Consider the following 25,213-nt stretch of genomic DNA (forward strand, 5'->3'; position numbering starts at 1 on the left):
GATAGGAAGTCCATTGGTTGTCGATTTTCAAAGTCCAAACAAATAGTCCACCGGGTTTCCCCAGTTAAGGCAAGAAGATAATCCGGTCTTGATAACTTCTTTTTTATTTTTGGGTTTTAAATAAATTGACATTAACATTTCCCACACCTCAGTTTAGGAACAGGGTGAAGGAGTCACAATAAGCAAAGTTACACTAGTAGGGTTATCTTATTATAAACATACATAAACCGTTACTATTGCTGAACTGAGTATTCTATTAAAATTATAGAATCCTCAACAACTAATACAGTAGTGAGATACTTGGCTGCATCATATGGATCTGACTACTCCAGGTCAAACCACAGTTTTCTTATTATTCCCATATATTACACTCTCCTATTAAGTTTGCATCCATCATATATACTGTGTTTTTAAATAGATACAAAAGTTGTCTTTTGGTTGTCAGATCTAAGAACTCTAAGGGGCCCATTTATCAAAGGTCTTGCGGACCTGATCCGACACTGCGGATCAGGTCCGCAAGACCTCGCTAAATGCGGAGAGCAATACGCTCTCCGCATTTAACATTGCACCAGCAGCTCACAAGAGCTGCTGGTGCAACGCCGCCCCCTGCTGACTCGCGGCCAATCGGAGCTGTCAATCAACCCGATCGTATTCGATCGGGTTGATTTCCGGCGATTCCTGTCCGCCTGCTCAGAGCAGGCGGACAGGGTTATGAAGCAGCGGTCTTTAGACCGCTGCTTCATAAGTTGTGTTTCTGGCGAGTCTGAAGACTCGCCAGAAACACGGCCCTTCAAGCTCCGTACGGAGCTTGATAAATGGGCCTGTAAGTATAAGCTCCACTTATCAATGAAGCGCGGGGTTCGTACAGATACATCAAACAAGGTATCAAATTGCTCATAGATTACATATTTCAGTAATAATTGTTTGAAGAAAACGATAGAAGGTGCGTCCCTATGTGGTCATTTGCAGAATATACATTTTCTAGATATTAATAAAACATTAACCAACATCCTCTGATGTTTCCTGGGAGCTAGCTGCTGATTGGTGGCTGTACAAATTGGGCTCATGTCTTGTCAATTTAATAATTAAAGTTGTTTAAAAAAAAACTTTGTGCTCTATTTGAAAAATAAAATAACTATTTGTGGTAAAATCCCTTAAGGTCTATTTCTCAACTTTGTATGATTATTTCTTCTGTTAAGTGTGATCAGTCCACGGGTCATCATTACTTCTGGGATATTACTCCTCCCCAACAGGAAGTGCAAGAGGATTCACCCAGCAGAGCTGCATATAGCTCCTCCCCTCTACGTCACTCCCAGTCATTCTCTTGCACCCAACGACTAGATAGGATGTGTGAGAGGACTATGGTGATTATACTTAGTTTTATATCTTCAATCAAAAGTTTGTTATTTTAAAATAGCACCGGAGTGTGTTATTATCTCTCTGGCAGAGTTGAAGAAGAATCTACCAGAGTTTTTGTTATGATTTTAGCCGGAGTAGTTAAGATCATATTGCTGTTTCTCGGCCATCTGAGGAGAGGTAAACTTCAGATCAGGGGACAGCGGGCAGATGAATCTGCATAGAGGTATGTAGCAGTTTTTATTTTCTGACAATGGAATTGATGAGAAAATCCTGCCATACCGATATAATGTCATGTATGTATACTTTACACTTCAGTATTCTGGGGAATGGTACTTCACTAGAATTACACTGTAAGAAATACATAAAGCTGTTTAATAACTAGAGATTATGTTTAACGTTTTTGCTGGAATGTAAAATCGTTTTCATTTGCTGAGGTACTGAGTGAATAAATGTTTGGGCACTATTTTTCCACTTGGCAGTTGCTTAATCTGTTTTCTGACAGTTTCTGTTCTCCCTCACTGCTGTGTGTGAGGGGGAGGGGCCGTTTTTTGGCGCTTTTACTACGCATCAAATATTTCAGTCAGCAACTCATTGTATTCCCTGCATGATCCGGTTCATCTCTACAGAGCTCAGGGGTCTTCAAAACTTATTTTGAGGGAGGTAATTTCTCTCAGCAGAGCTGTGAGAATTATAGTTTGACTGAGATAAAAAACGTTTATTCTGTAATTTGTTTCCTGCTTTCAGAATTTGTTATCTTTGCTAATGGGATTAAACCTTTGCTAAAGTTGTGTTGTTTACAAGGATTGAGGCTATAACTGTTTCAATTTATTAATTTTCAACTGTCATAGATCTTCTGTGCTTCTTAAAGGCACAGTACGTTTTAATATTATTCTAATTGAATTGTATTTCCAAGTTGCAAGTTTATTTGCTAGTGTGTTAAACATGTCTGATTCAGAGGATGATACCTGTGTCATTTGTTGCAATGCCAAAGTGGAGCCCAATAGAAATTTATGTACTAACTGTATTGATGCTACTTTAAATAAAAGTCAATCTGTACAAATTGAACAAATTTCACCAAACAACGAGGGGAGAGTTATGCCGACTAACTCGCCTCACGTGTCAGTACCTACATCTCCCGCTCAGAGGGAGGTGCGTGATATTGTAGCGCCGAGTACATCTGGGTGGCCATTACAAATCACATTACAGGATATGGCTACTGTTATGACTGAGGTTTTGGCTAAATTACCAGAACTAAGAGGTAAGCGTGATCACTCTGGGGTGAGAACAGAGTGCGCTGATAATATTAGGGCCATGTCAGACACTGCGTCACAGGTGGCAGAACATGAGGACGGAGAACTTCATTCTGTGGGTGACGGTTCTGATCCAAACAGACTGGATTCAGATATTTCAAATTTTAAATTTAAACTGGAAAACCTCCGTGTATTACTAGGGGAGGTGTTAGCGGCTCTGAATGATTGTAACACAGTTGCAATACCAGAGAAAATGTGTAGGTTGGATAAATATTTTGCTGGTACCGACGAGTACTGAGGTTTTTCCTATACCTAAGAGACTTACTGAAATTGTTACTAAGGAGTGGGATAGACCCGGTGTGCCGTTCTCACCCCCTCCGATATTTAGAAAAATGTTTCCAATAGACGCCACCACAAGGGACTTATGGCAAACGGTCCCTAAGGTGGAGGGAGCAGTTTCTACCTTAGCTAAGCGTACCACTATCCCGGTGGAGGATAGCTGTGCTTTTTCAGATCCAATGGATAAAAAGTTAGAGAGTTACCTTAAGAAAATGTTTGTTCAACAAGGTTTTATATTGCAAACCCCTTGCATGCATTGCGCCGATCACGGCTGCAGCGGCATTCTGGATTGAGTCTCTGGAAGAGAACATTGGTTCAGCTACTCTGGACGACATTACGGACAGGCTTAGAGTCCTTAAACTAGCTAATTCATTCATTTCGGAGGCCGTAGTACATCTTACTAAACTTACGGCGAAGAATTCAGGATTCGCCATTCAGGCACGCAGGGCGCTGTGGCTAAAATCCTGGTCAGCTGATGTTACTTCTAAGTCTAAATTGCTTAATATACCTTTCAAAGGGCAGACCTTATTCGGGCCCGGGTTGAAAGAGATTATCGCTGACATTACAGGAGGTAAAGGCCATGCCCTGCCTCAGGACAAAGCCAAAGCCAAGACTAGACAGTCTAATTTTCGTTCCTTTCGTAATTTCAAAGCAGGAGCAGCATCAACTTCCTCTGCACCAAAACAGGAAGGAGCTGTTGCTCGCTACAGACAAGGCTGGAAACCTAACCAGTCCTGGAACAAGGGCAAGCAGACTAGGAAACCTGCTGCTGCCCCTAAAACAGCATGAATTGAGGGCCCCCGATCCGGGATCGGATCTAGTGGGGGGCAGACTTTCTCTCTTCGCCCAGGCTTGGGCAAGAGATGTTCAGGATCCCTGGGCGCTAGAGATAATATCTCAGGGATACCTTCTGGACTTCAAATACTCTCCTCCAAGAGAGAGATTTCATCTGTCAAGATTGTCAACAATCCAGACAAAGAAAGAGGCGTTTCTACGCTGCGTACAAGAGCTCTTGTTAATGGGAGTAATCCATCCAGTTCCATGATCGGAACAGGGACAGGGGTTTTACTCAAATCTGTTTGTGGTTCCCAAAAAAGAGGGAACTTTCAGACCAATCCTGGACTTAAAGATCCTAAACAAATTCCTAAGAGTTCCATCGTTCAAGATGGAGACTATTCGGACAATTTTACCTATGATCCAAGAGGGTCAGTACATGACCACTGTAGATTTAAAAGATGCTTACCTTCACATACCGATTCACAAAGATCATTATCGGTACCTAAGGTTTGCCTTCCTAGACAGGCATTACCAGTTTGTGGCTCTTCCATTCGGATTGGCTACAGCTCCAAGAATCTTCACAAAGGTTCTGGGTGCTCTTCTGGCGGTACTAAGACCGCGGGGAATCTCGGTAGCTCCATACCTAGACGACATTCTGATACAATCTTCAAGCTTTCAAACTGCCAAGTCTCATACAGAGTTAGTGCTGGCATTTCTAAGGTCACATGGATGGAAGGTGAACGAAAAGAAAAGTTCACTCGTTCCACTCACAAGAGTTCCCTTCCTGGGGACTCTTATAGATTCTGTAGAAATGAAGATTTACCTGACAGAGGACAGGCTAACAAGACTTCAAAGTGCTTGCCGCACCCTTCATTCCATTCAACACCCGTCAGTGGCTCAATGCATGGAGGTAATCGGCTTAATGGTAGCGGCAATGGACATAGTACCCTTTGCACGCTTACACCTCAGACCACTGCAACTGTGCATGCTAAGTCAGTGGAATGGGGATTACTCAGACTTATCCCCTTCTCTGAATCTGGATCAAGAGACCAGAAATTCTCTTCTATGGTGGCTTTCTCGGCCACATCTGTCCAGGGGGATGCCATTCAGCAGACCAGACTGGACAATTGTAACAACAGACGCCAGCCTTCTAGGTTGGGGTGCCGTCTGGAATTCTCTGAAGGCTCAGGGACAATGGAGTCAGGAGGAGAGTCTCCTGCCAATAAACATTCTGGAATTGAGAGCAGTTCTCAATGCCCTCCTGGCTTGGCCCCAGTTGACAACTCGGGGGTTCATCAGGTTTCAGTCGGACAACATCACGACTGTAGCTTATATCAACCATCAGGGAGGGACAAGAAGCTCCCTAGCTATGATGGAAGTATCAAAGATAATTCGCTGGGCAGAGTCTCACTCTTGCCACCTGTCAGCAATCCACATCCCGGGCGTGGAGAACTGGGAGGCGGATTTCTTAAGTCGTCAGACTTTTCATCCGGGGGAGTGGGACCTTCATCCGGAGGTCTTTGCCCAAATACTTCGACGTTGGGGCAAACCAGAGATAGATCTCATGGCGTCTCGACAGAACGCCAAGCTTCCTCGTTACGGGTCCAGATCCAGGGATCCAGGAGCAGTCCTGATAGATGCTCTGACAGCACCTTGGGACTTCAGGATGGCTTACGTGTTTCCACCCTTCCCGTTGCTTCCTCGATTGATTGCCAGAATCAAACAAGAGAGAGCATCAGTGATTCTAATAGCACCTGCGTGGCCACGCAGGACTTGGTATGCAGACCTGGTGGACATGTCATCCTGTCCACCTTGGTCTCTACCTCTGAAACAGGACCTTCTGATACAGGGTCCCTTCAAACATCAAAATCTAACTTCTCTGAAGCTGACTGCTTGGAAATTGAACGCTTGATTTTATCAAGACGTGGGTTTTCTGAGTCAGTTATTGATACCTTAATACAGGCTAGGAAACCTGTTACCAGAAAGATTTACCATAAGATATGGCGTAAATACCTATATTGGTGTGAATCCAAAGGTTACTCTTGGAGTAAGGTTAGGATTCCTAGGATATTGTCTTTTCTACAAGAAGGTTTAGAAAAGGGTTTATCTGCTAGTTCATTAAAGGGACAGATCTCAGCTCTGTCCATTCTGTTACACAAACGTCTGTCAGAAGTTCCTGACGTCCAGGCTTTTTGTCAGGCTTTGGCCAGGATTAAGCCTGTGTTTAAAACTGTTGCTCCACCATGGAGTTTAAACCTTGTTCTTAATGTTTTACAGGGCGTTCCGTTTGAACCCCTTCATTCCATTGATATAAAGTTGTTATCTTGGAAAGTTCTATTTTTAATGGCTATTTCCTCGGCTCGAAGAGTCTCTGAATTATCAGCCTTACATTGTGATTCTCCTTATTTGATTTTTCATTCGGATAAGGTAGTCCTGCGTACTAAACCTGGGTTCTTACCTAAGGTAGTTACTAACAGGAATATCAATCAAGAGATTGTTGTTCCTTCTTTATGCCCAAATCCTTCTTCAAAGAAGGAACGTCTACTGCACAACCTGGATGTAGTCCGTGCTCTAAAATTTTACTTACAGGCAACTAAGGAATTTCGACAAACGTCTTCTCTGTTTGTCATTTACTCTGGGCAGAGGAGAGGTCAAAAAGCTTCCGCTACCTCTCTTTCTTTTTGGCTTCGTAGCATAATTCGTTTAGCTTATGAGACTGCTGGACAGCAGCCTCCTGAAAGAATTACAGCTCATTCTACTAGAGCTGTGGCTTCCACTTGGGCCTTCAAGAATGAGGCCTCTGTTGAACAGATTTGCAAGGCTGCAACTTGGTCTTCGCTTCATACTTTTTCCAAATTTTACAAATTTGACACTTTTGCTTCATCGGAGGCTATTTTTGGGAGAAAGGTTCTTCAGGCAGTGGTTCCTTCTGTATAAAGAGCCTGCCTATCCCTCCCGTCATCCGTGTACTTTTGCTTTGGTATTGGTATCCCAGAAGTAATGATGACCCGTGGACTGATCACACTTAACAGAAGAAAACATAATTTATGCTTACCTGATAAATTCCTTTCTTCTGTAGTGTGATCAGTCCACGGCCCGCCCTGTTTTTAAGGCAGGTAAATATTTTTTAATTTATACTCCAGTCACCACTTCACCCTTGGCCTTTCCTTTCTCGTTGGTCCTTGGTCGAATGACTGGGAGTGACGTAGAGGGGAGGAGCTATATGCAGCTCTGCTGGGTGAATCCTCTTGCACTTCCTGTTGGGGAGGAGTAATATCCCAGAAGTAATGATGACCCGTGGACTGATCACACTACAGAAGAAAGGAATTTATCAGGTAAGCATAAATTATGTTTTTATCAAATTTTTGCTATGAAGAAGAGGCATTTTATTTCTGCAAACACAAATTCTCAGTTTTGAGAGCTGCAAAACCAATAATATGTGATATGTTCTAGATAGAACAAAATGCCCAAAATAATCTTACAGAACCCTCAAGGAGAGCATGACATTGTGAATGGATTAATAGAATTAATTTACCAAAAATGATTAAACCTTACAGCTGTGAATATATAGCCATATGCTACATCATTAAATAGACAAGTCCTTATTTCAGGATGAATAACCTTTGGATTATAATGTATATTGAATAGAAAACTATATTTAGATAGATTTTGCCTCAAAAAAGCAGTTTATTTTTTTAAAAAAAAATGCTTTTTAAATTGACCTTGCTCTTGTGTAATTATTTAGCTTGTCTGCCATCTATTTGTGATGTTTTACTGTATGCTTAGTTTTCTCCTTTAGGGACACTACACAGTAATATTGTGTGTCATACTATGCTTATTTTGCCTTACTTTCTCTCTAATTTTTGAGTATATTAGTGCAGTTCAGTTCCCTGGATCATCAGCTGGAGGGTATGAGGGCAGATCTACAGGTTATGTAAGCCCTTTGTGTGCCTATGTGTCCCTCCTTTGTGCTGAGCTTATATATAATCCTAGATAGGGTTTTGTTGTGCTGCCTGGTATTTGGGGGTCTGTTGCTCACTTGGGATGTTCTTCCGATGAACTGTATGAAGCCCCCCCCCCCCAAGTTAGAGGAACACATCCACTCTGCTATGATGCAGCTTCTTCTCACAAACAGGGCAAGGTATCCTCTGCTGAGTTACTTGTGTTGGTCCCCTTTAACTAGTAAGGGTGCATTAGATTCAGACTGTTCCTGTACTGAGCACTTGCTTTTTGAGTCTCAATATCCCCCACTGTGGATGGTGTGAGGGAAGATGTTTTCTTTAATTTCACACATGCTCTGTTTGAAGTGTTAAATGTTTTGGTAGTAGATGATTTGGCCACTCCTGCTAAGTCTGTTACTAAAATAATACATTCTTTAAGTCTGATCTTAAGCTGCCCTCTTCCTCCTCCCTACCTTCCTTATTCCTGAGTTAGTCTCTGTACTGGTATCTAAGGAATGGAGCAAACCATGGGTACCTTTTGTTTCATCTACTAATTTAAAGGGATACTAAAACCAAATTGTTTCTTTCACGATTCAGATAGAGCATGCAATTTTCAGCAACTTATTAATTTACTCCTATTATCAATTATTCTTCGTTTTCTTGCTATCTTTATTTAAAAAGCAAGAATGTAAAGCTTAGGGACCGGCCCATTTTAGGTTCAGCACCCTGGCTAGCACTTGCTTATTGGTGACTACATTCAGCCAACCAATAAGCAAGCGTAACCCATTCTCTTAACCAAATATGGGCCGGCTTCAACAACTTACATTCCTGTTTTTTTAAATTAAGATAGCAAGAGAACAAAGACAAATTGATAATAGGAGTAAATTAGAAAGTTGCTTGAAATTGCATTTGCTATCTGAATCATTAAAGAACAATTTTGGATTTAGTATCCCTTTAAGGCTGTGTTTACCTTGCCCACCTGGAGATATGGGAGTCTCTAAAGTGAGTGGGGCCATTTCCACCTTGGCTAGACGGACTACTATTCCTATAAACAACAGTACCTCTTTCAAGGACCTAATGGACAGGAAGCTTGAGGTATTCCACAGAGGCTCTTTTCAGCTGATGAGTGTTCACTTTTCTCTGGCTAAATGTAGCATGTATGGCTTCAGCTACATCAATCCTTGGAAGATATTCAGGATTGTATTAAACTAATTAGGACTGCTAATGATAAGAGTGGTGTCATGGCAGTTCTAGCCAGATGTTCATGGTATACTGATATGGTTTCCAAGAGCAGACTATTGACACTTCTTTTTCAGGCTAATACCCTGTTTGTCCCATGACTAGATGTTGTTATTGCTATGGACATTTGTAGTAAGGGAGTTTTCTGCTTCAGGACAAGAAGTCCATGACCAAGGCCTAAGGGCTGTTTTTGTTTCTTTTGGCACTTTAGGCCCCCAAAGACAACCCAGTCAGCTGGTTCACCCAAGACTTCCTGGAAGCTTAGATCATCCTGGTCTAAGACCAAACAGGCCACAAAGTATACTCCCATCAAGGTGTGCCCCTCACTCTGAACAATTTTTTAGGAAGTGTGGGAAAAATCCATTTTAGGCCCTTTGGTGTTAGAGATTGTTTTTAATCCAGACCCCCTAAAAAAAAAAATTCTCTCTCATTTGACCCATAAGTCAATCAAGGCAAGGGCCTTGCTAACTTGTGTGGTGGACCTGAGGGAAAAGGAGTAATCTCCCAAATGTATTTATCAGAACAGAGCCAGGGGTACTACTCCAAACTTTTCTGGGTTTCAAAAAGGAGGGTATTTTTCTAACTATTCTGGATCTCAAATCCCTAAAATAAATCCTAAAGGTTCCCACCATCAAAATAGAAACCATTCGCACTATTCTTACTTTATTGCAGGAGGGTCCGACTACAATAAACTGAAAATATGCATATTTATGTATCCCAGTTTATTAGTTAGTAGCATTACTAGTTTTTAGCTTTACCATTTGGTCTAGCCACTGCCCATAGAGTGTTCACCAAGGGGCCTTACTTTTGGTAGCAGAGGCTCAGGGCACCTTGGCAGCACCTTATCTGGACATTTTCATACAAGTGCCTTCTCTTTTCAGCAGTCAGATTATCACACATAGTCCTTGCTAGATAAACAGATATTATTGGTGCATACATTTGCTAAAGAACTTTCATGTGCCTCAAACTATAGTCTCCTTTCTAGGGTTTACAGACTCCAGCATACAGGGCTGGAGGCCTCTGAAGGCACAGGGAGTTTGGTCTCCTCAGAAGGCGAGTTTATCTATAAACATCTTGGAACGCCAGCTGATCTTCAAGCACAACTGCAATAGAATGGTTACTATGTTATTGTAGTTCCTCCTGTGACTGCAGCTCTTTTTAATAATAAATATACCAGAAACTGAAGCTTCACCTGTTTATAATAGGCACTGCCATCTTGGATCACACGGATGCTCACAACCTGTGACGGACGTGGTGCACATTCACAGATCACTACTTTTTCACAGCTGCATCATATCTTTGGAACTAGTATGCATGATACAGAGTGTGAGTTTTACTTCTCTGTATCATGCAGGCTAAGCTGAAGAACATTATATAGATGTCAAAAAGGACATTATACATTTATCAAAATGTCACCAACCTCACAATCTGTACATGTGCACTGCTTTTATCACAGGTAATAAGAATATGCGTTCTCCATGTTGGCAGCCATCAATATGAAGAGGTGGCGCTTCAGCACCTGGCAACAGGAAAGGTGTTCTAATAGCAGCAGGCTTTATAGAGAGCTGCAATACTACAGTGAATAGTAACCATGTTATTGTAGTTGTTCCCAGAAGATTAACCCCTTAATGACAACTGACGTACCAGGTACGTCCTGCAAAAACTAGCAGTTAGTGACAATGGACGTACCTGGTACGTCAGTTGTCTAAGAGAGTGCTGGAAGCGATCGCAATCGCTTCCAGCAGCTCTCAGGGTATTGCAGTGATGCCTCGATATTGAGGCATCCTGCAATACCCTTTAAAAAGCATCCGATGCAGAGAGAGCCACTCTGTGGCCCTCTCTGCACCGGTAGCGATGGGGCCGTTCGTTGGTGGGTGGGAGCTTACAAGGGAGGAGGGTGGGCGGCCCACCGCTACCCGGCATCCGGTTCCTACAAGTGCATTGTGCACGCCGGATGTCGGGAGCGTGTGGAGGGGGGGCCTGCGTGCGCGCGCGCGCATGTGTGTGTGTGTGTGTGCGCGCGCAGCAAACACTGCCACCAATGAATTTTGTTAAGAGGGAGGGGGGGGCAGCAAACTGTAAAAAAAAATTAATAATAATAGGATCTGGTAGGGTTAGGGGGGTGGGGGTACTGGGGGGGCAGCTACACTACAGAAAAAATGAAAAAAAAAAAAAAAAAATAGAAAAAAAAACACACTTTATTTTTTGGGGAAAACTGGGTACTGGCAGACAGCTGCCAGTACCCAAGATGGTGGCAAATAGGTAGGTGGGGAGGGTTAGAGAGGTGTTTGGGGGGGATCAGGGAGGTTGGGGGTTAAGGCAGGGGTCCATCACAGCTGAATAATTAAAAAAAACAAAAACAAAAAAAAAACACCTTTTATTTTAGTACTGGCAGACTTTCTGCCAGTACTTAAGATGGCGGGGACAATTGTGGGGTGGGGGAGGGAAGAGAGCTGTCTGGGAGGGATCAGGGGGTGGGATGTGTCAGGTGGGAGGCTAATCTCTACACTAAAGCTAAAATTAACCCTGCAAGCTCTCTACAAGCTACCTAATTAACCCCTTCACTGCTGGGCTTAATACAAGTGTGGTGCGCAGCAGCATTTAGCGGCCTCCTAATTGCCAAAAAGCAACGCCAAAGCCATATATGTCTGCTATTTCTGAACAAAGGAGATCCCAGAGAAGCATTTACAACCATTTGTGCCATAATTGCACAAGCTGTTTGTAAATAATTTAAGTGAGAAACCTAAAATTGTGAAAAATTTCACTTTTTTTTTTATTTGTTCGCATTTGGCGGTGAAATGGTGGCATGAAATATACCAAAATGGGCCTAGATCAATACTTTGGGTTGTCTACTACACTAAAGCTAAAATTAACCCTTCAAGCTCTCTACAAGCTACCTAATTAACCCCTTCACTGCTGGGCTTAATACAAGTGTGGTGCGCAGCTGCATTTAGCGGCCTTCTAATTACCAAAAAGCAACCACAAAGCCATATAAGTCTGCTATTTCTGAACAAAGGGGATCCCAGAGAAGCATTTACAACCATTTCTGCCATAATTGCACAAACTGTTTGTAAATAATTTCAGTGAGAAACCTAAAGTTTGTGACAAAATTTGTGAAAAAGTGAACAATTTTTTTTATTTGGCAGTGAAATGGTGGCATGAAATATACCAAAATGGGCATAAATCAATACTTTGGGTTGTCTTCTAAAAAAATATATATATACATGTCAAGGGACATTCAGGGATTCCGGACAGATATCAGGGTTCCAATGTAACTAGCGCTAATTTTGAAAAAAAGTGGTTTGGAAATAGCAAAGTTCTACTTGTACTTATTGCCCTATAACTTACAAAAAAAGCAAAGAACATGTAACCATTGGGTATTTCTAAACTCAGGACAAAATTTAGAAACTATTTAGCATGGGTGTTTTTTGGTGGTTGTAGATGTGTAACAGATTTTGGAGGTCAAAGTTAGAAAAAGTGTGTTTTTTTTCCATTTTTTCCTCATATTTTATATATTTTTTATATTAAATTATAAGATATGATGAAAAAAATGGTATCTTTAGAAAGTCCATTTAATGGCGAGAAAAACGGTATATAATATGTGTGGGTACAGTAAATGAGTAAGAGGAAAATTACAGATAAACACAAACACTGCAGAAATTTAAAAATAGCCATTGTCATTAAGGGTAAGAAAACTGAAAAATGGTCCGGTCATTAAGGGGTTAATGTCCCTTAAAGATTTTATTTTTTATTTTTAAGCAAAAAATAACGTTTTTAAAGCTGTTCTTTCATATTATGGTTTCTGAGTAGAGCCACTTTATTTTCAGCGCATGTGCAAAATAAATCATAAACTCTAGGCAGCGCCATACAATTTGGAAATTTCAGTCATCTCTGATTTAGGGAATTCTAATTCAGCTAAGTCAGTGTTAGCAAGGACAGGAGATATAAGCCTTTTTCTGACTTCAGATTCAGTTATGGGAATTTTCTATTTTATACCTAGTATTTTGTGTTTTTTTGATTCCTTACAAAAAGAACATTTAATAATAGTTAGGCAAATTGTGTTGTAGACTGTAATCTTTATTATTCTGATTAAAATGTTCATCTTTATATCTGTTTCACTTGACTTTGAAACAGAGCTTGCTATCATTCCTGCTTTAATGTTGAGACTGCATATGTTTTGTGTGGTGTATGCAGTAATGTTTTGAAGAAAATTATATATTTAAAGGGACATGAAACCCAAAAACTTTCTAATCTACTTCTAATGTCAAATTTGCTTTGAGCTTGTGGTATCCTTTGTTGAAGGAGAAGCAGTGTACTACTGGGAGCTAACCCCTAGTACACATCAGGTAAGCGAATCACAAGAGGCATATATGTGCAGCCTTGTAAGAAAAAAACAAGACAGGCGCAGCCTGACTCAAGTGAGGTACAATTTATTGAAAGGTAAGTGCGCTATGACAAATGGCTACTTACAAAATTAAAAACATAAAGTGCAATATTGGAAATAATGTTCCAAAGTAAAGACCGCTACAGCTGTTCCACAGTTCGAGGGTGTAATCCAACGTTCAGAGTCCATCTCAGCCGTAACTGTTAACCAAGTGTGGTAGTGGTTGCTGGAGAACACCTTCACAGTGTTAGGGGAGGAATGCCAGGTGTGCAGACAGTCATAGGATGTGAATCTCTACGCGTTTCGTCTGGGATCGCCCAGACTTTCTCAAGAGTATGTGCAGCCACCAATCAGCAGCTTTTCAACAAAGGATATCAAGAGATTGAAGCAAATTAGATAACAGAAGTAAAATGGAAGTCATTTAAATTTTACTTTCTATCTGAATCATAAAGGGAAAAAATGTGTTTCATATCCCTTTAAACATATGTGCATAGTCTTTAGCTGATGTTTAAAGTTAAAGAAAGCATCATAATTAAATATCTTTTTTGTTTTGTTCTTGCAGGTGGAAATGTTTCTGCTTGGATATGCCCTGCAACTCACCATAAAAGTGTTCAGGTTATACAAATATGGAACAGATGAATTCATTACGCTGTATCCCAATGATAATGGGGACTGGCCTATAGTTACTCTAATTACAGAGGATGATCGACATTATAATGTTCCTGTTAGGATGTGCGAAGAAACAAGTTTATAACATTTTTTTTAACCATTGCTGCCATGGAGTAATAAATTACTGATAATAATGAACTTATGGTCGCTATAGCTATGTAACTTAACTTCTCAAAAGAACAATTACTGACTTGATCTTCTACAAATACTGCCTCATTAAGCTGCATACAATGTTTTGTGTTTTTTTGATACTGCCCTACATTCCACTAAGGACATCCTTATGCAGGGATTTGGGGTGAAAAAAATATTTTCCTTTATGGTACTATGGTTGTTACAATCAATAGACGTGGTTAAAGGGACGTTAAACAGCTCAGTATAACTACAGTAGCATGATTATTACTCTCCATGCATGGTGCATACTTAAATACACTTTTGAAACAGCTATAACCTTTTATTAGAAGCATTTTTGCTAATACATGTATATTGCAAAAAATGCTTCTATTCAATACTTAAGCGCAATAATGTGGATTCCAATTTTGTCTGGAATGTTCCTTTAAAGGGACAGTATACACTCATTTTCATATAACTGCATGTAATAGACACTACTATAAAGAATAATATGCACAGATACTGATATAAAAATTCAGTATAAAACTGTTTAAAAACTTACTTAGAAGCTGTCAGTTTACCTCTGTTGAAAAGGTAGCTGGAAAGCCCACTGCAAGTGGCAAATAAGACACTCCCCCCCTCCCCCTTCTTTTGCATATGAAAAGACCCTTTACACAAACAGGAGCAAGCTGGAGTAGGTAGTCGAGCGTATTCACATAAAACTTTGGGGCTTGGTTAGGAGTCTGAAAATCAGAGCAATGTTATTTAAAAATAAGCAAAACTATACATTAATTTAAAAAAAAAACTTTATGGGCTATATAAATAGATTATCTACAAAACATTTATGCAAAGAAAAAATGAGTGTATAATGTCCCTTTAAAGCTGTTCTCTTATTTTAAAGCGATATGAAACCCCCCAAAAAATATTTTTGTGATTCAGACAGAGCAAACAATTTAAAAAAAGTTTCTAATTTACTTCTATTATCAAATTAGCTTAGTTTCCATGTTATTTTATGTTGAAGAGATACCTAGATAGGTGTCTGGAGCACTACATGGCAGGAAATAGTGCTACCATCTAGTGCTCTTGCATATGGATAACATTTTTGCAAAACTGCTGCATTATAGTGCTTCAGGCATGTGCACGCTCCTGAGCTTGCATATCTGCTTTTCATGTAAAAGGGTTTCATGTCCCTTTTACTCGTTACATAATCCAGCTGATATTTTATACTAGCGCCACCATCTTGTAGCACACATATTCTTGCATCCTGTGACAAAAGAGCAGAAGTGTTATATTTTTGTATTTTTTTAGCAGTTTAAATGATACATAACAAATACAAGTTCCAAGATGGCGGCACCCAGAATGAAAATGTAGAGATTCACAAACTGATAATTGTAAGGGGTAAAATAAGAAAACAAATTAGAAGACTGCTTTAGGCACAGGAGGAAAAACAAGCATGGTGATTGGTATCCCTGCTACTGTAGTTGTACTAAGCAGTTTTATGTCCCTTTAAGGCATACTAAAAATGTTAAAAACTTGTGATGTACTGGAATTATTTTGATGCTTTGTAATTGTCACTGGTAAGGTACATTGCAGCTGGATTTAGAATAGCAATGGAGTAAGAGAGTTCAAATGATTGTACTGTACATTTTAGCGTTTTTGAAGCACTAGCCTGAATCTATTTAATAAATTAAATGGACTTTAAATCATGATTTGTGGGCTATAGTGAATATGGGCTAAAACATAACATTATTTTGTTTATTGTTCTATTAAAATGCCGCCTCCAGTCACCCACCGCAAAACTTTTTTTTTTTCATGAGGTGACGTTTCCACCTCTTATCCAATAGCTGTGCTAGTCATACAGTGGACAAAAATGTAACAAATTCACTTCATCTTAATCTCTGAATTGTACAAAATATAGAATACCTACCCCTGTGAAGCTGTGTGCTTCTTTACTTACTCCACTGGTTGCCCATGCATTTGGTTTTGTTTTCCTTCCATAAGGCATACTGTTGGGAACATACAACACCTGGCCACCAGGAGGAGGCAAAGACAGCCCAGCCAAAGGCTTAAATATCCTTCCCACTTCCACTATCCCCCAGTCATTCTTTGCCTTTCATCACTATAGGAGGTGGCAGAGAAGTGTCAGAAGATTTGGATAGTCCTGTAATGGGTATGTTCCCTTCAAGAAAGGACTGGAGTTTTAAGTAATCATGTCAACCTCTCAGTGAGAGTATTGATGAAAGTTACAGTCCAGACTGTCGCTAACAGCTCCTGAGAAATCAGTGTTGACGAGTTTCACTGCTTGCTATTACACACTCAAGTCCATGTCAGAAGCGCTGCTGCAAGACTGTCACACTTGAGAGGCTGTGCCTGTTCCACAGCATGGATCCTGGAGGGTAAGACCGTTTTTTATATATATACTTTAAAACGATATACAGGGTCACAGTGTGGCTCCTTTATACCTCAATAGGATAAAGGGTTAGTATCTCCTTCAGGGAGATTATTTGAACAGCTTGGGGATTTATATATGCTTAATGTGAGAGTTTTTTTGGGCTCATAGACTGTGTGTTTTTTGGCTTGGAACAAACAGGTTTCACTTTCGTTTTTGAATTGTTGCGCAGCTCATAATAGCTTAGCGCCCTTTTTCATAGCACATCCTGTCTTACGCACCGCGTGACCGGGTGCGGTCTCTTTCATTTCCTAAGATCCTGCTGCAGACAGTCATTCCTGAGCAGAGCGTTTTCACTGTTAGCTGTCTGGGTCTAGGAGGTGTTGTGTGCCCCAGCCATTGGGAGTATTAAACTTAAGGTGCCGTTTTTTTAATAAAAGCGTTTCTTTTTATTTGTCCTTCTGTGGGTATATACAAAGCTATGGAGGACTCTGATACCACATTAGAAGGTTTCGCTCCTTCTGTACTGATTAATAATTCCTGTTTATATTGTGAGGAGGCCGTGGTTTGCCCTCCTGCTCAATTTTGTTCCATTTGCCTAAACACTGTTCTAAAGTCTAAGAAGGGAGACAAGCCTGCTAATACTCATAGCGCTATTAACCCTTTCTGAGACGTCTACTTCTCAGGAATCTGGGTCCCGAGAAATTACTACCCTTTCTACATTACCCGCTCCACATGCAGTTCCCAGCGGCTCAACTAATCCTCCATCTGGAGGGGGCCTTTTTCCAGTGGACTTTACCGCGCAGTTACAATCAGCGGTGTCTGCGGCCCTGAGTGCCTTACCTCGCTTTAACAAACACAAGAGAAATGTTAAACATAGTTCTCCTGACCTAGAGTCATCTAAATATTTGTCGAATTTAGCTACTATGTCACAGCTATCCAAGGATGAGTTAACCTCTGTAGCTTCAGAGGGTGAACGTTCTGAGTCGGAGACTTCAGTTTCTAAACCTCCTTCAACGGAGGAACCCTCCTTTAGATTTAAAATTTAGCATCTGCGTTTTTTTATTAAAGGAGGTTCTGTCTACGCTAGAGGTTCCAGAGGCTACACTCCCTGAGGAACCTAAGATCTCTAAATTAGTCAGAGTTTATGAAGATACGAAGGTCCCTCTGACTTTTCCTGTGGCAGTTAAGATGGTGAATATTATTAGTAACGAATGGGAAAGAGAAGGTACTGGCTAAGCATACTACTATTCCTCTGGAGGATAGTTCTTCTTTTAGAGAGCCTATAGATAAGAAAATGGAAACTTTTCTGAGGAAGATGTTTCAACATACAGGGTTTTTATTTCAACCGGCTGCAGCTGTAGTCGCGGTTGCTGGAGCAGCTACCTACTGGTGTGACACTCTGTCGGAGCTCATTGAGGTGGAGACTTCCCTCGAGGATATTCAGGAGAGAATTAAAGCACTGAGAATTGCCAACTCTTTCATCTGTGATGCAAATATGCAGATTATTCGCATAAATGCAAAGGCTTCTGGCTTTGCAGTTCTAGCCCGCCGGGCTCTCTGGTTAAAGTCTTGCAGGCATATTTAACAAATGTCTGTCGGACCTGATCCGACAGTGCGGATCAGGTCCCACAGACATCGCTGAATGCGGAGAGCAATACGCTCTCCGTATTCAGCATTGCACCAGCAGCTCACAAGAGCTGCTGGTGCAATGCCCGCCCCCTGCAGGCTCGCGGCCAATCATCCGCCAGCAGGGGGTGTCAATCAAACCGATCGTACTCGATCGGGTTGAATTCCGGTGATTCCTGTCCGCCTCATTAGAGCAGGTGGACAGGGTTAGGGAGCAGCAGTCTTTGTGACCGCTGCTTCATAACTGCTGTTTCTGGCGAGCTTGATAGATAGGCCCCTTGGTCTGCGGATATGACTTCTAAATCCAGACTTCTTTCTCTTCCCTTCAAGGGGAATCCATTATCTCTACGGTTACCGGAGGGAAAGGTGCCTTGCTACCGCAGGATAAGAAGAATAGGCCTAAGGGATGGCAACTGTCTAATTTTCGTTCCTTTTGTGCTGACAAGTCACAACGACAGCAATCCTCATCCAAGTCCGAGCAGCCCAAGAATACTTGGAAGCCGGCTCACTCCTGGAATAAGTCCAAACTAGCTAAGAAGCCCGCCAAGAACAAATCGGCATGAATTGGCGGCCCCCGATTTGGTTCCAGGGTGTACAGGACCCTTGGGTCCTGGAGGTTGTATCTCAAGGATACAGGATAGGATTCAAGTCTCATCTGCCCAGGGGCAGATTCCTACTCTCCATTCTGTCTGCAAGACCAGAAAAGAGGGCTGCCTTCTTAGGTTGCGTACGGGATCTCTCCTCTCTAGGAGAAATTGTCCTGGTACCTACAGCAGCGGAAGAACATTCGGCATCCCTTCTCAATCTTCTTCGATCACATGGATGGAAGATAAACTTGGAAAAGAGTTCTCTTACTCCAAGTACGAGGGTGAATTTCCTGGGGACAATAATAGACTCCATATCCATGAGAATATTCCTCACAGATCAGAGACGTTGCAAGCTAACTTCTGCATGTCTTGCCCTCCAGGCCTCCTTGAGACCCTCAGTGGCTCAGTGTATGGAGGGGATCAGACTTATGGTGTCTTATATGGACATCATTCCTTTTGCCAGATACCATCTAAGACCCTTACAACTATGCATGCTGAGACAATGGAACGGTGACCATTCAGATCTGTCTCAAAAGATTGTGCTAGACAACCTGTCGAGAGACTCGCTCTCTTGGTGGCTCTGTCCAGATCATCTGTCCTAAGGCACATGCTTCTTGAGACCGTCCTGGGAGCCTTTCCAGCTGGGTAGCCATTTGGGGTCCCTTCCGATCAATATTTTGGAACCACGGGCAATCTTCAATGCCTTGAAGGCTTGGCCCCTTCTGGGTTTGTCCCAGTTAATCAGATTCCAATCAGCCAATATAACCTTGGTTGCCTACATCAACCATCAGGGTGAACGAGAAGTTCTTTGGCAATGAGAGAAGTATCTCAGATACTAGAGTGGGCGGAGACTCACGGATGATCGTTGTCAGCGATCCACATTCGGGTGAGGACAACTGGGAAGCGGACTTCCTCAGCAGGCAATTCTTTCACCCAGGGGAATGGTCTCTCCACCCCAAGGTGTTTGCATAGATATGCAGTGAGGGGGGGACGCCGGAGATAGATCTCATGGCATCCCGCCTCAATACCAAGCTACCCAGGTACTGGTCGAGGTCGAGAGATCCTCAGGCGGAACTGATAGATGCCCTATCAGTACCATGGAGGTTCAGACTCGTATATCTTTTTCCTCCATTACCGCTTCTCCCTCGTGTTGTGGCTCGCATCAAACAGGAGCGAGCATCATTGATTCTGCTTGCCCTGTCGTGGCCGCAAAGGACATGGTTTGCTGATCTGGTGGGGGTGTCCTCATCTCCTCAGTGGAGGTTACCTTGTTGCAGAGATCTGCTGATACAGGATCCCTTTGTTCATCAAAATCTAGATTCTCTGAGGCTGACAGCGTGGAGATTGAACCCTTAGTCTTAGCCAAGAGTGGGTTTTCTGAGAGTGTTATTGACACTCTGGTTCAAGCACGTAAGCCAGTTACTCGTCGTATCTACTATAAAGTGTGGAAGACTTACTTGTACTGGTGTGAAGAGCGTGGTTTTTCCTAGCATAAGGTTAAGATTGCCAGAATTGTATCTTTTCTCCAGGAAGGACTGGAGAAGGGTTTATCTGCTAGTTCCCTGAAGGGAAAAATATCGGCCCTGTCGGTATTACTGCACAAAAGATTGGCTGAGCTTCCGGATGTGCAGTCCTTTCTTAAGGCTCTGACTAGGATCAGACCTGTGTTTAGATCTGGGGCTCCGCCTTGGAGCCTAAATCTTGTTCTTAGTGTTTTGCAGCAGGCTCCGTTTGAGCCTATGCTTACCGTTGACATTAAATTGTTATCTTGGAAGGTTCTTTTTTTGTTGGCTATTGCTTCTGCGAACAGTGTTTCTGAGATTTCTGCTTTGCAATGTGACCCCCCTTATCTGATAAGGCGGTTTTATGCACTAAATTAGGGTTCCTCCCTAAGGTGGTGTCAGATCATAACATTAATTAAGAGATTGTTGTTCCTTCCTTGTGTCCTAATCCTTCTTCAGAGAAGGAACGTTTGCTTCACAATATAGATGTGGTTCGTGCCTTGAAGTTCTATCTTCAGGCTACTAAGGAATTCAGACAATCTTCTTTTTTGTTTGTCATCTATACAGGGAAGCGTTAGGGGCAGAAGGCTACTACGACTTCTCTATCTTTCTGGTTGAAGAGTGTCATCCGCTTTGCGAGACGACAGCCTCCTGAAAGGATTACGGCTCATTCCACTAGAGCAGTAGCTTCCTCCTGGGCTTTTAAGAACGAAGCCTCAATGGATCAGATTTGTAAGGCAGCTACCTGGTCCTCCTTACACACTTTTTTCTAAATTTTACAAGTTTGATGTGTTTGCTTCGGCTGAAGCAGCTTTTGGGAGAAAAGTTTTGCAGGCTGTGGTGCCCTCAGAATAGGGTCTGCCTCTTTTTTCTGTAACCTCCCGTTATTCAGTGTCCTCTGGATCTTGGGTATAATTTTCCCAACAGTCAGGAATGAAGTTGTGGACTCTCCCTGCCTTATGGAAGGAAAACACAATTTATGCTTATCAGATAAATTCCTTTCCTTCCTGGCAGGGAGAGTCCACGACCCTGCCCGTAATTTATGTTTTTGATGGGCGGCTCCCTTTTTATATTATTTCTTCTGGCACCTTTTATACCCTGATATTTCTCCTACTTTTCCTTGTTCCCTCGGCAGAATGACTGGGGGATAGGGGAAATGGGAGGGATATTTAAGCCTTTGGCTGGGATGTCTTTGCCTCCTCCTGGTGGCCAGGTGTTGTATTTTCCCAACAGTAAGGAATGAAGTCATGGACTCTCCCTGCCAGGAAGGAAAGGAATTTATCTGGTAAGCATACATTATGTTTTTGTTGTTTTTAATGTATAACTCACAGCCAGTGAGAAGCTATACCACTTCTCCCTTTTCAATAAAATAGCTTGAGTTATAATACAGTCAAACATAGAAAAGATGCTGTAACAGAAGAACCGGGAGTAAACGCGGTTTTCTTTCAAAGGGGGAAGCGGTATAGCTTCTTACTGTCTATACCGTTTGTCAAGTGATAAATAAACGCTTGAGAATAGATGGGCAGCAAAGAATGTGAGTAAACTCCACAGTGGTGTTGTAAACAAAGTTCAAAAGTGGTTTTAAATTTGTTAATTTATTTTTAAATTAAGGGCTATCTGCTTACAACAGGATGTAGGAAGCATTTAGGAAATACGTATTTATTTTGCTTTGCAACTCTTTAGTGAACATTTGTTTTCAGTTGCTGAATTACAGCATGAATTAAAAAATAGATGTTTAATTATGACTGAACAAGCAGCTTGTTTTACTATCATCTTTCTAATTTTATAAAGGTGTATACTGAAATATTAATATTTCTCTAAAGTGATTTTTTTAAACTGTACTATACTGTATATATTTTTAAATTACTTTTTTTTTTTTTAACAAATGAAAACGTTGATTACAATGCCTTTTAGCATTAGTATTTTAATTTTCCTAATCCTTTAAATATTTGAGTAGCAGCACTGATTTGAGAAAAATGCATAATTGTCATTGAGCTCATTTTCATTATTTTCGGCCAACTAAATATTCTTAGTGATGTTTTATTTTTTTTTATATATTTTTAGTGTGGCGCCAGATTTGTGTGTTATATCTTCAACTATTTTTAGACATTAGATTGTTACTAAAGAAATAACCTACAAGTTTTGCATATTTAAATTGTTCTTAAAAAAACTGTTTCATAATTAGAATGAGTCATAAATGTCACGCTCAGACAATTTAATGCGGTTCAATAGAAAATATTTACTTTGTAAAACTTAAAGGAACAGTAAAGTCAAAATAAACTTTCATGATTAACCTATAGCATGCAATTTTAAACAACTTTCCAGTTTACTTTTATCTTCAAATTTGCTTTGTTCTCTTGGTATTCTTTGTTGAAGGCTAAACCTAGGTAAGTACATATGCTGATTTCTGAGCCCTTGAAGGTCGCCTCTTATCTCAGTGCATTTTATTAGCTTTTCACAACTAGAAAGTGCTAGTTCATGTGTGCCATATAGCTTACATTGTCGTCACTCCTGTGGGGTTCTGCATGAGTCAGCACTAATTGGCTGAAATGCAATTTTGTTAAAAGCACCGATATAAGGGGTCAGTCTGCAGAGGCTTAGATACAATGTAATCACAGAGGTATAAAGTGTATTAATATAGCAAGTTCTGGTTATGGAAAACTGGGGAATGGGTTATAAAGGGATTTTATTAAAGACAGGAGGCTTCATATTTTGCATCAAATCTTCACTGAATTCCACACAGCAGCGAAGAAAAAAACTGAACAGAAACATTTGCATAATGTTGCAACAATACTGCACCAATCAGCTTATAGACATAGTATAAGAGTCCAAAACATCACAGGAACGTCCTCTTTTCTTTGCTGCTTCCAGACAGCAGGCCATGTATTTCCCAGTCAACACAGTAGATTTGTATAATCAACAAATGCAAGATAACAAGACAATGCAATAGCATTTAGTCTGAACTTCAATATGAGTAGTAGATTTTTTTTCCTGACAATTTTAAAAGTTATGTCTTTTTCCACTCCCCCTGTACCATGTGACAGCCATCAGCCATTTACAAATGCATACACACTTATTCTTGCACATGCTCAGTAGGAAAGTTTAGCAAAAGTTTAAATATAAAAAGACTGTGCACATTTTGTTAATGGAATTAAATTGGAAAGTTGTTTAAAATAGCATGCTCTATCTGAATCATGAAAGTTTAATTTTGATTGAGTGTCCCTTTAAGCATTTTTCATATAAATTTTAATCTAGTTTAACGCTTATTAGAATTATTTTCCTTAAAAAATGTTATTCTTATAGTATATTATCTACTATTAAAGGGACACTGAACCCAAAAAAAATTTCTCTTGTAAGGTGTATCCAGTCCACGGATTCATCCATTACTTGTGGGATATTTTCCTTCCCAACAGGAAGCTGCAAGAGGATCACCCACAGCAGAGCTGTCTATATAGCTCCTCCCCTAACTGCCACTCCCAGTCATTCTCTTGCAGCTCTCGACAAGGGAAGTAGCTAGAGAGATGTGGTGAATTAGTGTAGTTTATCTTCAATCAAAAGTTTGTTATTTTTAAACGGTGCCGGCGTTGTACTGTTTTTTTACCTCAGGCAGAAATTAGAAGAAGAATTTGCCTGAGGTTTTTGATGATCTTAGCAGGTTGTAACTAAGGTCCACTGCTGTTCTCACACATAACTGAAGAGTATGGGGAAACTTCAGCTGGGAGAATGGCCTGCAGAATTAACTGCCCTGAGGTATGTTCAGTATATTATTTCTAGAGGATGATAAGAACTAGAAAATGCTGACAGTGCCTGATATAGTTAAGGTAAGCCTGATTGCAGTGATTTAATAAACGACTGGCATCATGCTTGCAGTAAAGGGTAATTTTCATATTACTTTCAATTATGGCTTAGTATGTAAAACGTTTGCATATATATAAAGAACGTTTTTTACTGAGGTGATAAATCTTTATTTGGGGCCTAGTTTCCACATGGCTGTTATTTTACTCCTAGGAATAGTTTTTTAAGGCCCTCTGACTTTAAGTGCATGGTGGGAGGGGCCTATTTTCGCGATCTAATTGCGCAGTTGTTTTTACATTCTGAGACATCCAGCTTCCCTGAAGGAGTCCCCTGACATATTGGATCTTTGTAAAGGGTTTTTGTGCCCACAAAAGTCGTTTTATGGGAAGGTAGGAGCCACAGTAGAGCTGTGGCAGTTTGCTTGTGACTGTTATAACGGTTTTTACTGTTTTTTTGCTTCGTTTTTGAACCTGAGGGGTTAATCATCCATTTGCAAGTGGGTGCAATGCTATTTTAGTCTATTATATACACTGTAAAAATTTCATAAAGTTAACTGCTTTTTTCACTGTTTTGCAGTTTTTGTGTTTGTTTTTTTCCCTTAAAGGCACAGTACCGTTTTTTATATTCTGCTTTTTCACATTAATTAAAGTGTTTTCAAAGCTTGCTGGTCTCATTACTAGTATGTTAAACATGTCTGACATAGAGGAAACTCCTTGTTCATTGTGTTTAGAAGCCATTGTGGAACCCCCTCTTAGAATGTGTACCAAATGCACTGATCTTACTATAAGTTATAAAGATCATATTCTGGCTTTAAAAGATTTATCACCAGAGGAAATTGACAAGGGGGAAGTTATGCCGACTAACTTTCCCCACGTGTCAGAGCCTTTAACTCCCGCTCAAGGGGTGCCAAGTACATCTAGCGCGCCCATTGCGTATACGTTACAAGACATGGCAGCAGTTATGAATCATACTCTTGCAGAAGTATTGTCCAAACTGCCAGGGTTACAAGGAAAGCGAGACAGCTCTGGGGCTAGAACAAATACAGAGCTTTCTGACGCTTTAGTAGCTATGTCTGATATACCCTCACAATGTACAGAAGCCGAAGAAGGAGAGCTTCTATCTGTGGGTGATTTTTCTGACTCAGGGAAGACACTTCAACCTGATTCTGATATGTATACATTTGAATTTAAGCTTGAACACCTCCGCATGTTGCTCAGGGAGGTTTTAGCATTTCTGGATGACTGT

The 25,213-nt window shown here is 40.9% G+C and overlaps 1 protein-coding gene across 2 annotated transcripts in view; it reads left to right on the forward strand.

Annotated features, from left to right (window-relative positions):
• OTULIN (OTU deubiquitinase with linear linkage specificity) overlaps window positions 1-25,213 on the forward strand; it is a 301,396-nt gene that overhangs the window by 236,054 nt on the left and 40,129 nt on the right. The window contains exon 9 of one of the 2 annotated variants that reach the window (XM_053714573.1): window positions 13,852-15,775. The exons of the other annotated variant lie outside the window; for it this stretch is intronic. Coding sequence (XP_053570548.1) covers window positions 13,852-14,043 — 192 coding nt within the window. The 3' untranslated portion in view covers window positions 14,044-15,775. Of the gene's footprint in view, window positions 1-13,851; window positions 15,776-25,213 lie in introns of those variants that run through there. 2 annotated transcript variants of the gene reach the window in all.

The sequence above is a fragment of the Bombina bombina genome, chromosome 5 (assembly GCF_027579735.1).
Source record: "Bombina bombina isolate aBomBom1 chromosome 5, aBomBom1.pri, whole genome shotgun sequence".
Classification (NCBI taxonomy): domain Eukaryota; kingdom Metazoa; phylum Chordata; class Amphibia; order Anura; family Bombinatoridae; genus Bombina; species Bombina bombina.